The sequence below is a fragment of the Alexandromys fortis genome, unplaced genomic scaffold, assembly GCF_014885135.2.
Source record: "Alexandromys fortis isolate MF-2015 unplaced genomic scaffold, M_Fortis_MF-2015_v1.1 scaffold_189, whole genome shotgun sequence".
NCBI lineage: Eukaryota > Metazoa > Chordata > Mammalia > Rodentia > Cricetidae > Alexandromys > Alexandromys fortis.
This window is the reverse complement of record NW_026068081.1, coordinates 2,980,543-2,999,354: the sequence shown is the minus strand read 5'-3', so window position 1 is coordinate 2,999,354 and position 18,812 is coordinate 2,980,543. Positions and strand designations below refer to the sequence as shown.

The window sequence follows — 18,812 nt, the reverse complement described above, 5'->3', positions numbered from 1 at the left end:
GATTTTGGCTCTGGATAGCAACCGGCTCCCCAGCCTTTAAAATTCCAGCCGGCTTTTCAATTCTAGCCGTGGCATGATGCAGTATTTTCGGTTCCAGCCTTTTGCCCCTCCCCTCTGCAGCTTCTGTTATGTCATGGTGGCTCAGCAACAGAGAAGATCATGCCTTTAAGTCCCTCTCATTAAGTTTCAAATCCTTACAGCTCAAAAATTGTGACTTTTTTCATACAACACGTGGCTGTCACCATCTTGGTGGAAGGCCAGGTGGACCAGGTGACTTTGTCACCATCTTGGCTGAGGGCCAGGTGGGTCAGATGACTTTATCGCCATCTTGGCTGAGAGCCAGGTCAGGTGACCAAGCTCTCCCACTTTTACTTCTGCATACCCTGCCTTTTCACCCGGTTTTCACTAAACTCCTCATGTTAACCCTGTTACATATGTTTTGTGCAGTGGCATGCCTTTGATAGGGCCCATCAAAGGCATCCATGTTGTCCAATTCCTGTTCACTCTTTCTGTGTATAATAATTGCTCATTACATCTCATTTCAGACTACAAAATCATAAGTCTCATGTTTTAAACTGGTATGTACTTTTAAGTCTCTTACAAAGACGCCTTATATTTAATATTAAGTTGTTCTCTACCATTGTCAGTTCTGCCACTAATCTTATATTACAAGCAGTTTTTTTCTTTCTGTCTGTCTTTTTACGAGTGTGGATCTAGCCTGTTAAGAGCCAGTGCAGTCAAGCTCAGACCCAATCTTCCAGACAGATTCTATACTGCAGCTATGCCTGATAAACAGCCCTCAACTGCTCAGAGATCCGGGGAATGTGATATTTAAGTATTTAATTATTAAAAAACTTTTCATAAGAAGAGACAGGTTGGCTCCTTAACAGCAACACTCTGCTTCCTCCAAAGAAGACAAATGGGCGCAGAACAACGTCCTTCTGCAGTTCGCTTCAACTGCCAAGTGCTGACCATTGGGCGAAACTGCCTTTCGTCTAAACTAAAGACTTCTAGACGTGGACGGAATCACTGGAATGGACAGCCTAGCTGCTCAGGTCAAGGTAGGCCTGTCTTCCTACAGATTTCTTAGCCCACAGGGTCTTCTGGAGCTTGGCAGGCCTGGTGCTAACCAGCAAAGGTCAAGTGCAACCTTCAGCAACCATGGAGGACCCAAAAGAGTAGCTCTGGGTGCCAACCAAGTAAGTTCTCTGTCATTGTTTTAATCAGTAACTCAAGTAAAATCTTATCCTTCTCAAAGATCTCTGACAATTTGATAGCTGAGAAGTTTTGCCAGGTTACCACACCAAATAAATTTCAAATCAAATTTCTCTCTTATGCTGCCTTCCATGTGTCTAAAACTTCTGTTTTCACAAACCCAAGGAATTCTTGTGAGTTCCAGGGAGCCGAATTAAAGAATCTTAAACAAGTCAGTTACACCCATCAATTCCCTGATCCAAAAAAATTTTTTTCCCTTACTTTAACTTTGTTCTTTGTTCTGCCAATACCTTAAACAGGATAAGGGACACCAGACATTTCTGTGCCACAGACACCGGTCAGAAGCAAAGAGACCAGCTATGCCAGGATGTGGCCAGCACCCAGCCTTCCCAGGTCCACCCCCCCAAAAGACGATGCCCACAATCAGCCAGAAGCAGTTTTGAGAATCTGCCGCCCCAACTCCTTCAAACTGTGGTGTCTAATCTTCTGCTTTTTATTGTAAGGAAGACGTGGGAATGTTATTCTTTTGGTCTCTGGTCCCTTTAAGGGACAAGCCACACCCACTCCCAGTGACCGCTGACCCCTGCCCCACCATCTTGAATCTCTCTCGCTGTCCCCTCTTTGTGTGCATGCACATGTCTCTCTGTCTCTCTCTCTTTCTCTTTCTCTCTCTCTCTCTCTCTCTCTCTCTCTCTCTCTCTCTCTCCTCTAAGTAATAAAGGTTCAGTTCTGATTTATACTATGTGCCTGTCACATGTCCCTACTCACGCGCCCGCTTGCCTTTGGGAACCCGCCGCCACGCGGGTGGCGGGACCCAGGACCTGCCATGAACCACTCCCGGGCCTGGCACCGCCCTGCTGCTCTGCGAGCCCACCTGGAACTCGCCAGGATTTCCCACAGTTAGCTGCTCTGGGAACCACCCAGGGATCTTGAGCAGGCCACTTGGGAACTGCCCAGGGATTTTGGAACATTAAGTCAGTTGGTAGCACGGGTGAATTCCATAGCTTAGGGTCAGAAGTTCAAGGCCATCCTCTGCTACATAGCAAGTTCAGATCCCATACATGAGACCCTGGTTGAGAGGGAGGGAAGGCTCTATAGAAAGACATTGTCTAAAAAGGACAACACCCTCTATTCTAAGCCATGATCATCTTTATTTTGTAGACAAAAAATAGAGAAAAGTTGGGTGGTGGTGCACATCTTTATCCCAGCACTTGGGAGGCAGAGGCAGGTGGATCTCAATGAGTTCAAGGCCAGCCTGGTCTACAGAGTGAGTTCCAGGACAGCCAGGGCTGTTACCCAGAGAAACCTTGTCTCAAAAAAAAAAAAAGAAAAAAAGAAAAAAAAAAACAACAAAAGGAAAAGTGCAAAGCAAATTGTCTGAGTCTGTACAGATATCATTGTTCTACTCTCTCATCCTCAATGCACAAAAGACAGCTTTCAGAATAGTTGAACATATTAGAGCTCCTAACCTCAGAATGTGGGCATGAAAAGATGAGATTGTGGTCAATGATGTCAGATAGTTCTGGGTTTGAGCTCTCAGCAATTTGCTTGACATCCTCTGAGCCTCACTTCATCCAAATATAAGATGAAACACTGGTACCTACATTCTGACGGCATTGTAAAAAGTAGATAGCTTGTTGCAGTAACCTGCAGAGCATACAAAGGCCCAGTGCTTCTTGGCTGAGGAATGTGGCATGGCCAGTCCTCCAGGCACTGCCCTGAAAGCTCATGTCCTGGGAAGAAGCTGGGCTTGCGTCACACAGCTCAGTTCTGGTACTGAGGCCAAATGGCAAGGAGAATGTGTGTTCCTCCTCTTGCTTTCTTTGCTTTTATTGACTGGGGCACAATGGGCTTAGCTTCCCATTGTTCAAAGAGCCATCGTTGCCATGGCAGCATTTGTAAACATTCTCTCCAGGAATCTTGGGACAAAGCCCTGCAAGAACTGCTAAAGCTTCCCTGGCTAATTCTGCTACTGCTTCAAAAAGGAATCTACTCATTTAGGTACCGGAGTTTCTTTGGGATGGGGGAGGCCTCAACTGGGGACCTGGAGTGGTTCTATTAATTACCCAGACCCCAAAGCAGTCAGTGGGAGGGACACCTAAGACTGATGTGTCCGTAGATGGGTGAAGTTAAAACCCTTCCTTCTTTCCTTCCTCAAGCCCTCCCTTTTTGGTTTGCTGTTGTTGCTTTGGAGACGAGGGAATCTATGTAACCTAGGCTGCTTTCAAACTTGCTATGTAGCCAAAGGTGGGCTTTGGAAAGACGCCAGCTGCAGCAAGAGGACAACTGAGGTGGAGGGGAGCGGAGCGGAAAATGAAAATATCAAGGCCTAAATGAGCATGAGTCTGTAGTTATCTGTAGTTATTACAGGCATGTTTAAAGGATATGCAGGGCTTTATATATAATATATATTATATATAAAATACATATCTATTATATATATATGGAATCTGGTTGCCTTGTACAGTGTCCACCATACACTTAGGACCAATGATGCTAAAAAAGGAAACAAAGGGTTGTCTTTCATGAAAGGGGCTTGCAGCAAGAGTGAGATGGCACAGGGCATAAATGTGGTCCCCAGGACTCACGTGGTAGAAAGAGAGAACCAGCTTCTGCAAGTTGTCTTCTGACCTCCACATGTGTGTTGGAGCACCCATGCCCCCTCCCATTAAGGAAATATAAAAACTAGGAGTTGAAAAAAAAGAGGCTTGCAGGAAGAAGGAGCACAATCTGGACCAGATGAAGATGAACACAGGCCCCTGAAGCCTTTTGTTAATTAATATTTTTGCATTTCTTTTTCCTATCTTATATATCAGCTGGCTCACAACTGCCTGTAACTCTGGTTCCAGGCCCAGCAGAGGTGGCACACACCTTTAATCCCAGCACTCAGAAGGCAAAGACAGGTGGATCTCTGTGAGTCTGAGGCTAGTCTGGTCTACAAGAGCTAGTTCCAGGACAACCAGGGCTCTTACACAGACAGAAACCCTGTCTCAAAAAAAAAACAAAAACGAAAACAAAATCCTCTAGTTCCAGGGGATCCCACCCTCTTCTAGTTTCCACAGTCTCCTGCACACACACAGTACACTTGCATACACTCAGTCAACTGAACTAAATAAACATGTTTAAAAATTAGCATTCTATTTGCCGGGCAGCGGTGTTGCACATCTTTAATCCCAGCACTCAGGATGCAGAGACAGGAGGATCTCTGTAAATTCGAGGCCAGCCTGGTCTACAAAGTGAATTCTGGGACAGCCTAGGCTACCAAAGAAACCCTGTCTCAAAACAATCAAAAAAAAAAAAACTTAGCATACTAAAATTAGGATAGTTGGTCAAGGAAATACAAAGATGCGGCCATAGTAGAGACAGACAGAGTTCAGCTTGCTGAGGCTTGTTGGAGTTAGAGGGAACCAGACACAAGTTGTGTAAGACAGCAGCCCAGAGAAGCTAGAAGTTTCTCTAGGCAGCCAGCCAGTCACAGGTATTCCATAGAGGGGGGCCAGCAAGCAATGTAGTTTTCCTCTCACAGGTGCACATGCTCTTCCTGGCGTGTGACCTCCCTAGGACACTAGAGGGCCATTTCATGTGGTCTACTCCCGTCAGCCTTCCAGCAAAGCAGGAGACAGAAGATGTGGAAAGTAGCCAGTGTCTGTCTCATTCATAGGGTCTTGGTAGTTAAATGAAACATGGCACATAAAATATCCCAAAATTGGGAGCTTTATTTGTAGAAAAATAAAGAGCTCAGTTTGGAAAAACACCTACTGCCACCCCGCTGCATTTCATTTCTAGGTTTGCTGGCAAGGAGGCTGGCATGGGGTTGTACACTTTTAATCAAGCAGGTGGATGGATCTTTGTGTGTCCAAAGCCATTCTGGTCTACACGGGGTACTCCAGGCCAGCAAACGCTACATAATAAGACCCCTTCTCTTACCAACTCCAGCTGGACAGGGAAGGAACCAGCATAGGACCAAACTAGATCCTCTGAATGTGGGGGACAGTTGTATGGCTGGGGCAGACTGAGGGGCCACTGGCAGTGGCACCAGGGTTTATCCCTGCTGCTTGTACTGGCTTTTGGGGAACCCATTCCCTACGGATGGATACCTTGCTCAGCCTAGATATAGTAGGGACAGCCTTGGACCTTCCCCAAAGCAATGTGCCTTGCCCTCTCTGAGGGTTTGATGGGGGGGTGGGGTGGGGAGTAGTAGGTGGAGGGAATGGGAGGATGGGAAGTAGTGGGAACTGGGATTGGTATGTAAAATGAAAAAAGATAGTTTTTCTTTTTAAAAATAACAAATTATAAAAGACCCATCTAAAAAAACTAAATATTTTTAAATTAAAAAAAGATTTGCCTGCAAGAAATGATTTATAAGCTAGAAATGATTTCTCAGAAGTGTTTCAAGACTCAAGAGGAAAGATGTAAAAAGGAAAAAACAGAACTCCCGATGGACACACCGCTATTATGTCCACAGTTCTGAGAAAGCTAAGGTTCAGTTATTGTTAATGGTATCAGCAAATGCTGAAGGTATTTGGAAAACTCGAACTGCATTTATGATTTTTTTAAGAAAAACATTTCTGTTCCTTCAAACAGGAACAAAAATTTTTCTGTTTTAAATTTTATGTGTATGAGTGTTTTACCTGCATGTGTCTGTGCACCACATGTGTGCCTGATGCCTGCAGAGACCAGAAGAGAGCATCAGACCCCTTGGAACTGGAGTTGCAGGCAGTTATGAGCTGCCAGGTGGATGCTGGAATTGAACCCGGGTCCTCTGGAAGAGCAGCCAGTGCTCTTGACCACTAAGCTATCTCTAGCTCCGTTCACTTATTTTTCTTTTTAAGGCAGGGTGTCACTATGTAGCACAAGATGCCTTGGCCTGTTGATAGGGCAGAACTTAGATAGGCGGGAAAGAAAGAAGTAAATGCTGGGAGGAAGAAGGCAGAGTCAGGGAGCCGCCATGGAGCCACGGGAGATAGACATGCTGAAAGTTTCCTGGTAGGCTATGACCTCATGGTGATATACAGATTAACAGAAATGGGTTAAATTAAGATGAAAGAGTTAGTCAATAAAAGCTAGAGCTAGCTGGGTGGTGGTGGCACAGGCCTTTAATCCCAGCACTCGGGAAGCAGAGGCAGGCAGATCTCTGTTCTCTGTGAGTTCAAGGCCACCCTGGTCTACAAGAGCTAGTTCCAGGACAGGCACTAAAGCTACAGAGAAACCCTGTCTCGAAAAAACAAAAACAAAAGCAAGTTAATACAGTTTCTGTGTGATTATTTGGGTTCTGGGCAGCCAGGAACCAACAAGGAGCCTCCTGCAACACTTGCGGCGCTCTTCCTATCTCCCAAAAGTTAAGATGAAAGATATTTGTCACTATTCCCAGCTTCAAATCTCAGAACATAAACCAGAGTCATCCCAAATGGTTCAAGAGCCCCACTGAATCCAGACAGAAAGGAGGATACTCATCATCTTGCCCTCCATTTAACATTGTTAGAAGGGTTAACCAAAGCTAATAAGCACAAGTGACATAACGTGTTCGGGAAAGAAATGGTAAAAATGATAGTTTCCTTGAGATAATATATGCCTGGGATCTTTGAGAATTATATACCTGGAAAATTCAAGATGAAAACACTCATCTGCTGGCTTGCCTCTTGATTCATTATGTGTGCTTGCATATGTGTGTGTGTGTGTGTGTGTGAGAGAGAGAGAGAGAGAGAGAGAGAGAGAGAGAGAGAGAGAGAGAGAGAGAGAGAGAGAGAGAGAGTATGTATGTATGTGTGTGTGTTGTGTGTTGCTAGAGATGGAACCCAAGGCTTCTCAAGGTTAGATAAATGGCCTACTACTGGAATACACTTTTATTCCCTCAACTCACAACTTTTTTAAAAAGTCATGCTGGGGCTGGAGAGATGGTTCAGTGGTTAAGAGCATGTACTGAGCTTCCAGAGGTCCCAAGTTTGGTTCCCAGCACCTACATCAAGTGACTTCCATTCCCTCATAACTGCAGCTCCAGGGCAATTTAAAGTCTTCCTTTGGCATCTCCAGGCACCCATACTCACATGCACAAGCAAACCCACACACAGATTTAAAAATGAAATTTGGAGGCTGGAGAGATGGCTCAGTGGTTAAGAGAACGGGCTGCTCTTCCAGAGGTCCTGAGTTCAATTCCTAGTGCCCACATGGTGGCTCACAATCATCTCATAACTGTCATGAGATCTAATGCCCTCTTTCTGGTATGCAGATGTACATGCAGACAAGAACATACACACATAAAATAAATAAATAAGTCTTTAAAAAATGAAATTCAAATCTTAAACTAGTCTCGACTCCTTATCTGTTCAAAGCATGAACTGAGGCATTTAGAGTCAGTATTTGGAGTTATGGTTCAAGGAAACTAGGAATTCCTCTGTTGCATTTCGATTTAAGTCCTCTCAGTTTGCAGCATGGAAAATCCTTGGTTTTCAGGCAAGGTCCATCTCAGCAAGCAGATAAAAAGGGTCGGCAGTAAAAGGTCTGACTAGCACCCTTCACCCCTAGTCTCTTCTCAAGAGGCAGCGGGTGTGGCCTGAGTATTTTGATCTTCCAATGGACAGGGTGGAGGAACTGGAGACATGACTCTGTTTTATGGCCCTTGTTGCTCTTATAGAAGACCTGGGGTTGAAGTCCCAGCATCCACATGGTGGCATGCGACTGTCAGTAACTGCAGTTACAGGGAATTCAGTGTTCTCTTCTCACCTCTGCAGGCATCAGGCATACACTTGGTGCAAGATATGCCCACAAGAAGAATATTCACGCACATAAATATTTTTTTTAATCTAGGCAAAATAAAATGGATAACAGAAAAAGACTCCCACCCCAGAGGGGTAAGACTGTGGAGAACACTAGCGCAGCCAAGGCAAAGAAACCAGATGCTCCAGAGCCCAAGAGTACTACAGAGCCAAAAGACAGCAAGACTGTGGCAGACCCAAAGAAGACTGTAACAGATCAGAAAGAGAAAAAGACTGTGACCATCGTCACAGATCCGAAGGAAAGAAAGAGTGTGTCTGAGCCAAAAGAAAAGAAGACTGTGACGATCTCAGATCCCAAGGACAAGAAGCCAGAGACTGTGGTCAAAAGGATGGTGACATTTGTGACAGATGTAAAAGACCAGAGAATTGTGACAGACACGAGAGAAAACAAGATTATGTTAATAGAGATAAAAGAAAAGGTGCCTGTGCCCGTGGTGCCAGAAGCCAAAGAAAAGAAAATTGTGCCACCAGTAGAACCAAAGGAGAAGGTGGCTGTGCCAGCTGTGCCAGTTGTACCTGCTGCGCCAGCTGTGCCAGCTGCGCCAGTTGTGCCCATTGTTCCAGTCGTGCCAGTCGTGCCAGTTGTGCCAGCTGTGCTACTTGTTCCAGAATTTAAAGAGAAGATCTTCATGCCAGAGATGAGAAAGAAGAAAGACATGCCACCTCTGCTTGAGGTAAAGGGATTCAAGTCTCTGCGAATAGAAGAGATAAAAGACAAGAAGGCTGTACCCGAGGTAAAAGAGAAGGCACCCGAGACAGAAACAACAGAGAAGAAAGTTGTGCCAGAAGTCAAAGAGAAAAAGCCTGTGGTAGAGGAAAAAAAAGACGACGGGACAGGTGAGGTAGCTCGGACTATAGTTGAGGGCGTTCTGGCTGCCGCTGTTCAATTTGTGGAAGGTAAGTTTCTAGTTTGTCTAAAGAATTGTCTCGTTGCTGTAAGAACACACTACCAGGCAACTAACACACCTCTACCTTGTTTGCAGAAGCCAGAAACCCCGTCAAGAACATTAAGTGGCTCACTCATGGAGAATTCACAGCAGAAAAGTGTCGGAAACAAATTGAGGAGTTTGTTTCGGTAAGTGACTTTGGTCACTCCAGTTTGGAACCCCAGGGTGTGAGTAACAACAACAATAAAAGTCCTCCATTGATCAAAAGTTTGAGGTCATGAAAACAAAAGACACCTAGAATAAGTAAACATAATTTTCCTGTGAGTTCCAAAGTCAAGATTGGAAAGTTTTGCTTACTTGTCTTATGTTTTTAATAGAAGCATTGTAACCCTTCAGGCACTGCTCTTTTCTTTTAAAAAGAAAACCATCTTTGTATTGTATGTGTACGAGTGGTTTTGCCACTACTTGTATGTGTGTGCACCATGTGTACACTTGGTGCCTGTGGAGGTTGGAAGAGTGTCAGATGCCCCAGAACTGGAGTGGGAGGTGGCTGGGAGTTGCTGTAGATGCGGAGGGTTGAAGCCAGGTTCTCTGGAAAGAGTAGCCAACATTCTTAGTAAGCCATTTCTCCAGTCCTATTTTAATTTTTTGAAACAGGCTCTCACTATGAAGCTCAAGCTGGCTTGGGATTTGCTATGTAGATTAGGCTGACCTCAAAGACATAAGAGATCCATCTGCCCCTGCCTCTTGAATGCTGGGCTTAAAAAGGGTGCACCACCTCCCCAGTCGGTAAGCGTTCTTAGCCACTGAACTATCTCTCCAGCCCCAAGGTAGGATGATCTTTGAAAGAGAAAAATGCAACCACATTGCTATGCATTTTTATCATCCTAATTGTACATTTCCCAAAGATATGCTATTTCCACATAAGCACTTTGTGCTGACATATTCAATGGGGGCAAGCTAGCCTAAGGAGAGAGAAGTATCTCTAGGTATAGTGGTACAGGATTGTAACCCCAGCCCTGGGGGGGTGGGGGGGTGAAGGTGAGAGGATTGGGAGTTTAAAGTCATTTTCAACTACCATTCCAGGCCAGTCTGAGTTACATGAGTCTCTGTCTCCAAAAGGTGAGGAAGGCTGGAGAGATATTTCAGTCAGGAATATGCCTGCGGTGTAAGCACGAAGACCTGAGTTCAGTTCCTAGCAGCCACTTAAAAAGCCATGCGTGATGCTGTGTACTTGTAATCCAAGTGCCAGGAAGACAGAGACAGGCAAATGCTTGCCTAGGACTGACCAGTGAGAAGCCATTTCTCAAAAAAAGGAAAAGAAAAAGAAAAAGAAAAGAAAAGGTACAAGTTGGAAAGATCCTAAGAAATAACAAAAGGTTAACCATTACTTCCACATATGCATACGCATATAAACAACATCCTACTCATTCATGTCTCTGGCCCTTTGTAATGCACATATATTGAATAACTCTTCATCCATGTGGGTCCTTTCCTACTGTGGCTCACATCTCTCCACTCCTCTCAGATCCTGGTACCTCTACTCCATTTTAACCTTTGTTGGTGCTCACCAGACCCTGGGCAGTGGCCTCCTCTCTATACTCCATTGCCCTGAACCTCACTTCTGCAGACCACCCCATACTGTGAAGCCAAGCCTACTTTCCTTAAGCTTGGCTTCAAACCTACAAACTCGGCTCTGAAACTGTCAGTAGCCCATTACTTTTTACTAATGGCCAAAAGAAAGGGAAAATGTCTCACTGTGCCACTTACGAATCCCCACAGTCTAAACCAGGCAGTGGTGGCGCACGCCTTTAATCCCAGCACTCAGGAGGCAGAGGCAGGCAGATCTCTGTGAGTTCGAGGCCAGCCTGTCCATAGAGTGAGCTGCAGGACAGCCAAAGCTACACAGGGAAACCCTGTCTCGAAAAACAAGCAACCAAAACAAAATTTCCCACAGCCTGGATTAAAAAAAAGATATGACTTTTTTCTTCATGTGTATGGTGTATGTTGCCTATGAATATGCATTTTATGGGAATGCATGTGTGAGCGCGCGTGTGTGTGGGTCCTGTCACTCTTCCACCTTATTTTTGAGGAAGGATCTCTCAATGAGTCAATCCCACAGCTTGCCCTATGCAGCTTTCTGTCTTTGCCTTCTGAAGCTGGAATTATAGCTGCACCACCATTACCCAGCCAGCATTTATATGGGTTTCTGGGGAGCCAAACTTTAGGGCACTTCCTTGTGTACCTGTCTCTCCATCCCATTGCATTTTGGGGGGTGGAAAGGCACAGGATTTCCTGAAGCCTAAGCTGGCCTTGAACTCATCGGATGTCTAAGAGTGACTTTGAACTTCGGAGCTTCCTGCCTCTACCTCCCGCGAGCTGGTATGACAGGTGTGCTCCACCACATCTGGCCTATGCAGTGCTGGGGACAAGCCAAGGGCTTTGTGCATGCAAACATGAGCACTCTGACAGCTTAGCTACACCCTCAGCCCCCAATCAGATGAGACCTGCCACCCTCACGTCTTTTCTTACCGGACTATCTAGTGAGACCCTGTCTCAGAGAGTTTAGAAGACCCATGCTGGGGATCAGAGCCCAAGGCCTTCCACACAGGAGGCAAACACTCTGCTACTGAGCTGCACCACCCCCCTTCCAGCCCATTTGAGGTAGATAACCCAACTGCCTGACCTTCTTTTACTTTTATACTTGATTGTTGTGTGCAGGGGGGGGGGGTCACGCACCTACCACAGTGCACACATAGAGAGGTCAGAGGACAGTCCTATGGAGTTAGCTGGGACCTTTATGGGGATCCTGGGGTTTGAACTCAAGTCCTCAGGCTTGCATAGCAAGTGTCTTCAAAGAAAAATCTCCCCCAGAATGCGGCCCTTCTTTTCTAAGCCACGTATCACACCAATGGAAGTCAGTCCAATTTGACAGGTGCTTGAAATGGGCTTCATTACCCTGGAGGCCTCCTGGGGTAAAGAGAACACCTATTCCAATCACTGATTAGTCTCCAATTTAGCCACACACTTGCCTCCCAAGTGAGAATGTGAAGTGTGATGTGTACATCCACACCGTAACCCTTGCTCCGTTCTGCTTCTGCCACCGCCCAAAGCTCGTCTCAAATGTTTCACATTTCCAAATTATTCTGTCTCTCTCCTGTGGGAATAACTGAGAGTTGGTCCTAGTTCGAAACAAACTGAACAAGGTCAAGATTTCAGAATCTGTAACCCTGTTACGTGCTGCCTTTGTTGAGCTGACCCTGCTGTTCTCTCTCTGTGAGCTTTCTCTTTTTTCTGTGAAACAGACTTGGGAGTTTCAAAATCGCTGGGTGTACTATGCAGATTTTCTAGAGAGGAAAGACTTAATCCACTCCTTCCACTATATCTACCGTGTGCGCTGGAGTGCCCCCACTGCCGTGAGACCCCTAGCAAGAGTCAGCGCTAACGCCTATTTCACTGTCAAGTTCAACAAGAGCAAACCTCCGGTAAGCTCTGCTTTTTGCATCCTGGTCCCTTCAGTGAGGATTCAGCAATGATGACATCTTTGGTCATGGGTATCATCGACTCCCCTGCCTACTGCAAAACACTGGGCTTTTGTGGGGACAGGTTGTGATCTTTAACTACTTAAATAGCCAAGGATGGCCCTGAAATCCTGACCCTCCTGCCTCAGCCTCCCCTGTGCTGAGATTCCAGGTGTGCGCTACCAGTGCTCACTCTAACAAATTCAAGCCCTTTGTTTGTTTGTTTATTTATGGTGCTGAGGATGGAACCCTGGGTCTTGCGTGTGCAAGGCAGTTACTCTGTCCTTGAGCTGTATCTCCAACACATAAAACTTAATTGTAGCATGAATAATAAAAACCTAGGGAAAGATATTAGGGTTCATCCTGAAGATCGGAAAAACAAAGCAGTCAAGGCACTAGAGAGCTCTCACCTCAGTGAAATCTTCGGACTGAAGAGAGCAGGTTCCTGTCTCATCCCACCTCATATTCCTTTCTACTGCTCGGACTAAAGGCGTGCACCACCACCATCCAGCCCCTATGGCTAACTAGTGTGGCTGATGGGATTAAAGGTGTGTGCCACCACTGTCTGGCCTGTGTGGCTGACTAGTGTGGCTTCTTTGCACTGACCTTCAGGCCAGCTTTATTTATTAAAACACAAATAGTATGCCACTCTACTTAGCAGTCACGTTTCTGCCCTCATTTTACTTGGCCCGTCCGCAGCACCTATCATGCTGACTACGGTCCTCCACACTTTGCATCTGGTTTCTAGTAGGCTCTCCTGGCGTGCCTTGTCCCGCACTCACCCTTCCTTTGTGGCATGGACTGGTGTCTGCCTCACACGGTCAACTTCATGTTGCAATGTCCCAATGCCCAGACCCATTCTCTGTACTTAGCTTCGTTATTTTATCCAGTCATATGGCTTTAACCACCACCCAGAGCTGGGTACGTGGATGCCTGCCTATAGCTGCCCCACCCACTCAGGAGGCTGAAATGGGAGAATCATTTGAATCTGCATACCAACCTGAGCAACAGCAAGAGGTACATTTCAAAATCAAACAAAACCTCAAGCTGAGTACAGTGATGCACTTTGCTCTCAGCACTCAGGAGGTTAAGAATCACTTGAACGCAGTTTATGGCAGTTACAAGCACTTGCTGTTCTTGCTGAGTTTGGTTCCCAGGACCCAAGACACAGGGCTCATAACTACTCCAGCTCCAAAGGATCTAGCTTCTGGATACTCATAAGCACATATCCCCCAACACACACACACACACACACACACACACACACACACACACACACACACAATTTAAAAATAAAATCCAGGGCTGGCTCAGTGGTTAAAAGCTCTGGCTGCTCTTGCATAGGACCTGGGTTAGATTCCTAGCATCCACAAGGCAGCTCATAGTCATCTGTAACTACAGTCCAAGAGACCCTGAAACCCTCTTTGGTTCCAGGTACATGTGTGGTGCACACACATACATGCAGGCAAAACACTCATAAAATAATAAAAATAAGAACCTTGAAAATGTTTATCCCCCCCCCCAAAAAAAAACACTTTTTGAGAATGTTTATACCCAACTTTGGTGACACACTGTGATTCCTTCAGCTCAAAAAAAAAAAAAAAGTGAATCAAGCCAGGCGGTGGTGGTGCATGCCTTTAATTCCAGCACTCGGGAGGCAGAGGCAGGCAGATCTCTGTGAGTTCGAGGCCAGCCTGGTCTACAAGAGCTAGTTCCAGGACAGGAACCAAAGCTACAGAGAAACCCTGTCTTGAAAAACAAAACAAAACAAAAAAAAAGTGACTCAATAAGAAAAATTAATGTCACTAGATCTTATGATTTCCAAATCTCTAGCATATTTTGAGATTTAACGCACCTTTCACTTATTATTTTTAAAATTAATTTTGTTTCTGTGATTCTTGAGGTTGGACCTAGGGCCTTTGGTCGCTAAACAAGTGCTTTAGCCCTGAGCTGTCTTCCTAGCCTTAAAATTGAATGTTTGATTTCGCCCCTCAACTGACCCACTTCAAGTCTTTGCATCTGAGCTGATGGCTGATTCCTCGGCATCTTCCTTGACTCTTCTCTTTCCATCATGTCCTTCCCTTCACCCACCAAGAAAGTATGGACAGGGTTCCACATCTCCCGTCTCTCTCCCTCCCTCTGTCCCCAGGATTATTTCAATAGCTTAACTCTTCTCTCTCATTGTCATTGCCCACATGCAGTAGCCCTTTAAAGCGAATTTCTGTCACTCCTGTGTTTAAAGATTTATTTTTATTAATTGTGTGTATGTGTGTGTGTGTGTGTGTTCATATGAGTGCATCTAACATACAGAGGCCAAGAAAGGGCTTCAGATCCCCTGGATCTCGAGTTTCAGGCAGTTTTAAGTTGCCTACTATGGGTCCTCTGAAGGAGAGCTGTTAACTGTTGAGCCATCTCTCCAGCTTCAGGTCCTCTGTTTAAAATGTCCCCGCAATAGTGCTGAACTTTGAAGTACATGAAAATTACTTGAGGATCTTGTTAAATGAAGATTCAGATTCAGAGGGTCTTTTTTTGGAGACAGGGTTTCTCTGTGTGGCTCTAACTGTCCTACTCACTTTGTAGCCCGGGCTGGCCACCAGAGATCCACAGGCCTCTGGCTGCCTCCTAAGTGCTGGGGTTAAGGCATAGGCTACCAGCACCCAGCTGAGATAATACATTCTCAGCGAACTCCTAGGTAATTCTGATAGCACACACCTAGAGACTGTATATGAGCTATGACTATATCTAATATACATATTATAAATATACTATTTCTGCTTTCTCATTACCGCTTTCTCTCTATTCTGTTTCTTCCATTCCAATCTTGCTATTCTTCCAATAAACCCGATAGAGACATCCACCATTCCTTCTAACTACAACATTTTCTTCCCAAACAATGCATTGCCTGTTCCCTCTTCTCTCTACTTCTTTCCCCTTCCTTCCTTCCTTTTTTTCTATCTTATGTGTCAGGATTTCATATAGTCCAGGTTGGCTTCCAGCCTGCCTCTCCCTCCCAAGTGCTGGGATGACAGGCACGTGTCACCATGTTCAATTTTGTGGCACTGGCTTCAGGCATGCTAGAGAAGTATTCTACTAACTGAGCTACATCCCCAAACGCTCCCGCTTTTTGAGACAGGGTCTTGCTATAAAGCCCTGGCTGACACTGAACTCATTTGGCAGACCAGGCTGGCCTCAAACTTGTGACAATCCTTCTACCTCTATCTCCTGAGTACTGGGATTCAGACAGGTGCCATCCCGCCTAGCTTATTTTCTTTTTTAGCCAGGGTCTTACTTACTATTGTAACTATTGGTCCTCATTCCTCGGTGTGTATGTATGTACCACCAGTACAAGTAACACAGCAAAACCACTGCTTCAAAATGAGAATGTTCCAACTTGTTCATCTATGTTATTTCCTTCTGGTTTTGTTCCATTCCTAAGAGGTAGAGAGCCACAGCTGAGTAAAATGCACCATGTAAAGAAGACGAAAGAAGTAAACTTCGATATTAAAAAACAATTTCAATCCCCCCCTTGCCAAAAAGAAATTAATAAAGAAGGCAAAAGACTGAATCATGCTCTTATTGAGGGACACTCGCCTCTGGCGACTGTCTCCAATCTTGTGATGTAGCTTAAGGTACCTGTGACCAAAAAAAAAAAAAAATGTCTTTAGCAGAATAGCCTTTAAATGACAAAAGAACTACCAGCTAATAAGTTCCCACTTATGGGTCCTGAAAATGCAAATGCATACTTCCGGATAAGGGGAGGGGGGAGGATTGAGCGTTGGCATGCTTGGTTCAGACTTACAGTTGTCCCTCTCTCTCAGGATATGCCTGTTGATGTCTCCTATATCTTTGAGAATTCAGAACTACTTCAAAGGTAATTAAAATTTGGAGACTTGTTCTAAACGGGTGAGGTACAGGCTGTCACATTCTAGGAATCCCACAGGCCCACACCCACAGATAATTCATGCAGAGCTCACCTCATCTTTGACCACTTTCCCTACAGGACTGTCTGAAAGGATGATTCTGGCAGCAGTCTAGAAAACTGTTTTTCTTAGTGTTTTTTTTTTTCAGTAATTAGAAACTTATGAATTAGTTGAGAGAACAGGGTAGTGCAAAGTGAGTCATATCTGTTATTTCTACAGAAACATCAAAGCTTGAAAGTGTGTGTGTGTGTGTGTGTGTGTGTGTGTGTGAGTGCGTGTGTGCGTGTGTTTTCTGGGTATCAAGCCCAGAACCTTGCATACATGAGGCAGGTAACCTACCACTGAGCTACGGCCCTAGCCCTCTTCAGGAAAACTTGACAATTATACTGAATTTACTATGGGTAAACGCCCCTTTTAGGTATTATAATGTATGTCTATAACCTCAGCACTTGAGAGGCTGAGGCAGGAGGACTGCTGTAAGTTTCAGGCTTGACTGGACTATAGAGTAAAACTATGTTTCAGGATTTACGCTCCCAATAAAGAACCACATGAAACTCACAATGAATTTGCTCAAGTGTAGCAACCCACGTTACTTCATGGCAGCCCTCCAAAAGACTTTATACCTAGGCTTAAAGAAGAGTAAGGAATCCAGTAGAAACCAGTCAGAATCCTGTTCACTGGGAATGTAAGGAGGGAATTCCTGTCTCAATGTTTTGTTTGATTATAAAAGCTTTGTGTATGCATGTTTTCCCCCTTCCTCTATAGACCAGGAAAGATCCGATTTCGAGAAGAATGGCTGAGAGACATTACTGAGACCAAACATATCTTGTTGGAGTCTATTCCTTTCAAAGTTGTCTGATTCTTGTGTTATGTCTGAGGACTCTTAATGATACATTAAACTATGAAACAGCACATCAAACCACATAATATTTATTGAATAATAAACTTGTGGTACACAACCCATCTGCATTTTTGCTTTTATTCGTTATCCATTCTGTAATAAGTTGTTTTCTGTTTTTGAAAAGGTTTTTGTCAACACTATATCATGAATTTGGAGTCTGGCAAGCACAGAGTTGAATTTCGAACAATGCTCAAGTTCACCCATTGGCCCTTAGCTGTTTGGTCCTTCTCTGTGCCTGCCTCCAGGCTTGATACACATTTTTATGGGTATGCTGGGTAACAAAACGGCAACACTTCTGAGCTCAGACTACCCAGTCTGAAGGGTTTGCCTACTCACAGACCTCTTCTACTGTAAGGTGAGCCTCACTGCCAAATTCTGAAACCGAATGTTTTGGCTTCTAGAACACATCACATGTTTATTAGTACAATGAACTAGGGAGGGGTTAGCACCCTTATTCCTTTCTGGTCTTGTTTCTAACGTCACACTGGGTCATCATGTATTCCTACCTTCCCTATGAGACTCCTAAGCTTGGTCACACAATTTTAAAATGTCCAAGACAAATTTACACTATACTTTGAGTGACAAAGACATACAAGGAACACAGAATACTTGTAACAAACAAGACATGTGGTAGGACTGAGCAAGTCTTCTATTTTTTACTATTATCTTTGTACAACAATTTAAAAAGGAGAGAAAACCCTGTGAACAACAGGTAAAGAGGTAAGAAACTAGGTAAGTCTCTTTAGAGAACAAAATGAAGTATTTAAATTATAATCATTCTACATAGATTTTAAATGGGCCTAAAGAACTTGAAGAATACAGCTAGAACCCTAGCCACCATCTTGTTCACTGGGAATGTAGCAAAAAGAAGTCCTAACTCATTGTTTGTTCAATTACAAACATGTGTGTGCACGTGTGTGTGTGCATGCATGTGTGTTTTTGCATATGTGTGTAAACCAGGAAGATTTGCCTTTGCAAACAGTGGCTGGCTTAGAGCTCAGGTGATAAAACACAGTTTGAAGCAATAATTCAAGCTAAAAATAAAATACTTTTAGCCTTCCACTCTTTTAAAGGATCTGCTATTAAAGCTGGTCTTTGCAGATCTTATCCAAATGAACTGACTCAAGGAATGGTAGGTTTTGAAATAAATTCCTATCTTTTCTTTCATTGACTGTGTCTACTCTATACAAGAGAAGAATCGAAATAAAACCCATAATACTTATACACCATAAAATTGTTGCATTTAAACTACATTACATAAGAAAAATGAAAACATACTCATCCAATCACTAGGATCCAGTTAACAAAAACTAATGCCCCTCCAGAATAAAATTTAAAGTAGTGATTATAAACTTTACATTGTATGACATGAGGATGTGTAGGAACCAGTAAGACTTGAAACTTTGGAAGCTAGTTTCCATGAAGTTTTAGGAAACTGCAGACTTACTAGACTGAGAAGAACAGATACAGTGAAATCATTTCAAGTTCAAAGATCACAGATGTTACTACATGCTAACTGCTGGCCAGTTCAGCAGCTGTGTGCTAAAAACACATGTTCCAAGAACATATATTCAACTTTTCGAGCAGTGATAAAG

General features: G+C 44.3%; 1 protein-coding gene across 2 annotated transcripts; it reads left to right on the top strand.

Moving 5' to 3' along the window:
- Positions 1 to 3,141: 3,141 nt before the first annotated feature.
- Akap14 (A-kinase anchoring protein 14) lies at positions 3,142 to 17,216 on the top strand. Of its 2 annotated transcripts, XM_050121920.1 has the most exons (6): positions 3,142 to 3,216; positions 8,020 to 8,885; positions 8,972 to 9,063; positions 12,181 to 12,360; positions 16,215 to 16,267; positions 17,082 to 17,216. In XM_050121920.1, exons 2-6 carry the CDS (start codon positions 8,030 to 8,032, stop codon positions 17,173 to 17,175), a joined length of 1,275 nt encoding a protein of 424 aa, XP_049977877.1. In that variant the 5' UTR covers positions 3,142 to 3,216; positions 8,020 to 8,029; the 3' UTR covers positions 17,176 to 17,216. The 2 variants fall into 2 exon arrangements, with proteins under 2 accessions (XP_049977877.1, XP_049977878.1); XM_050121921.1 differs by lacking the exon at positions 12,181 to 12,360.
- Positions 17,217 to 18,812: the final 1,596 nt, after the last annotated feature.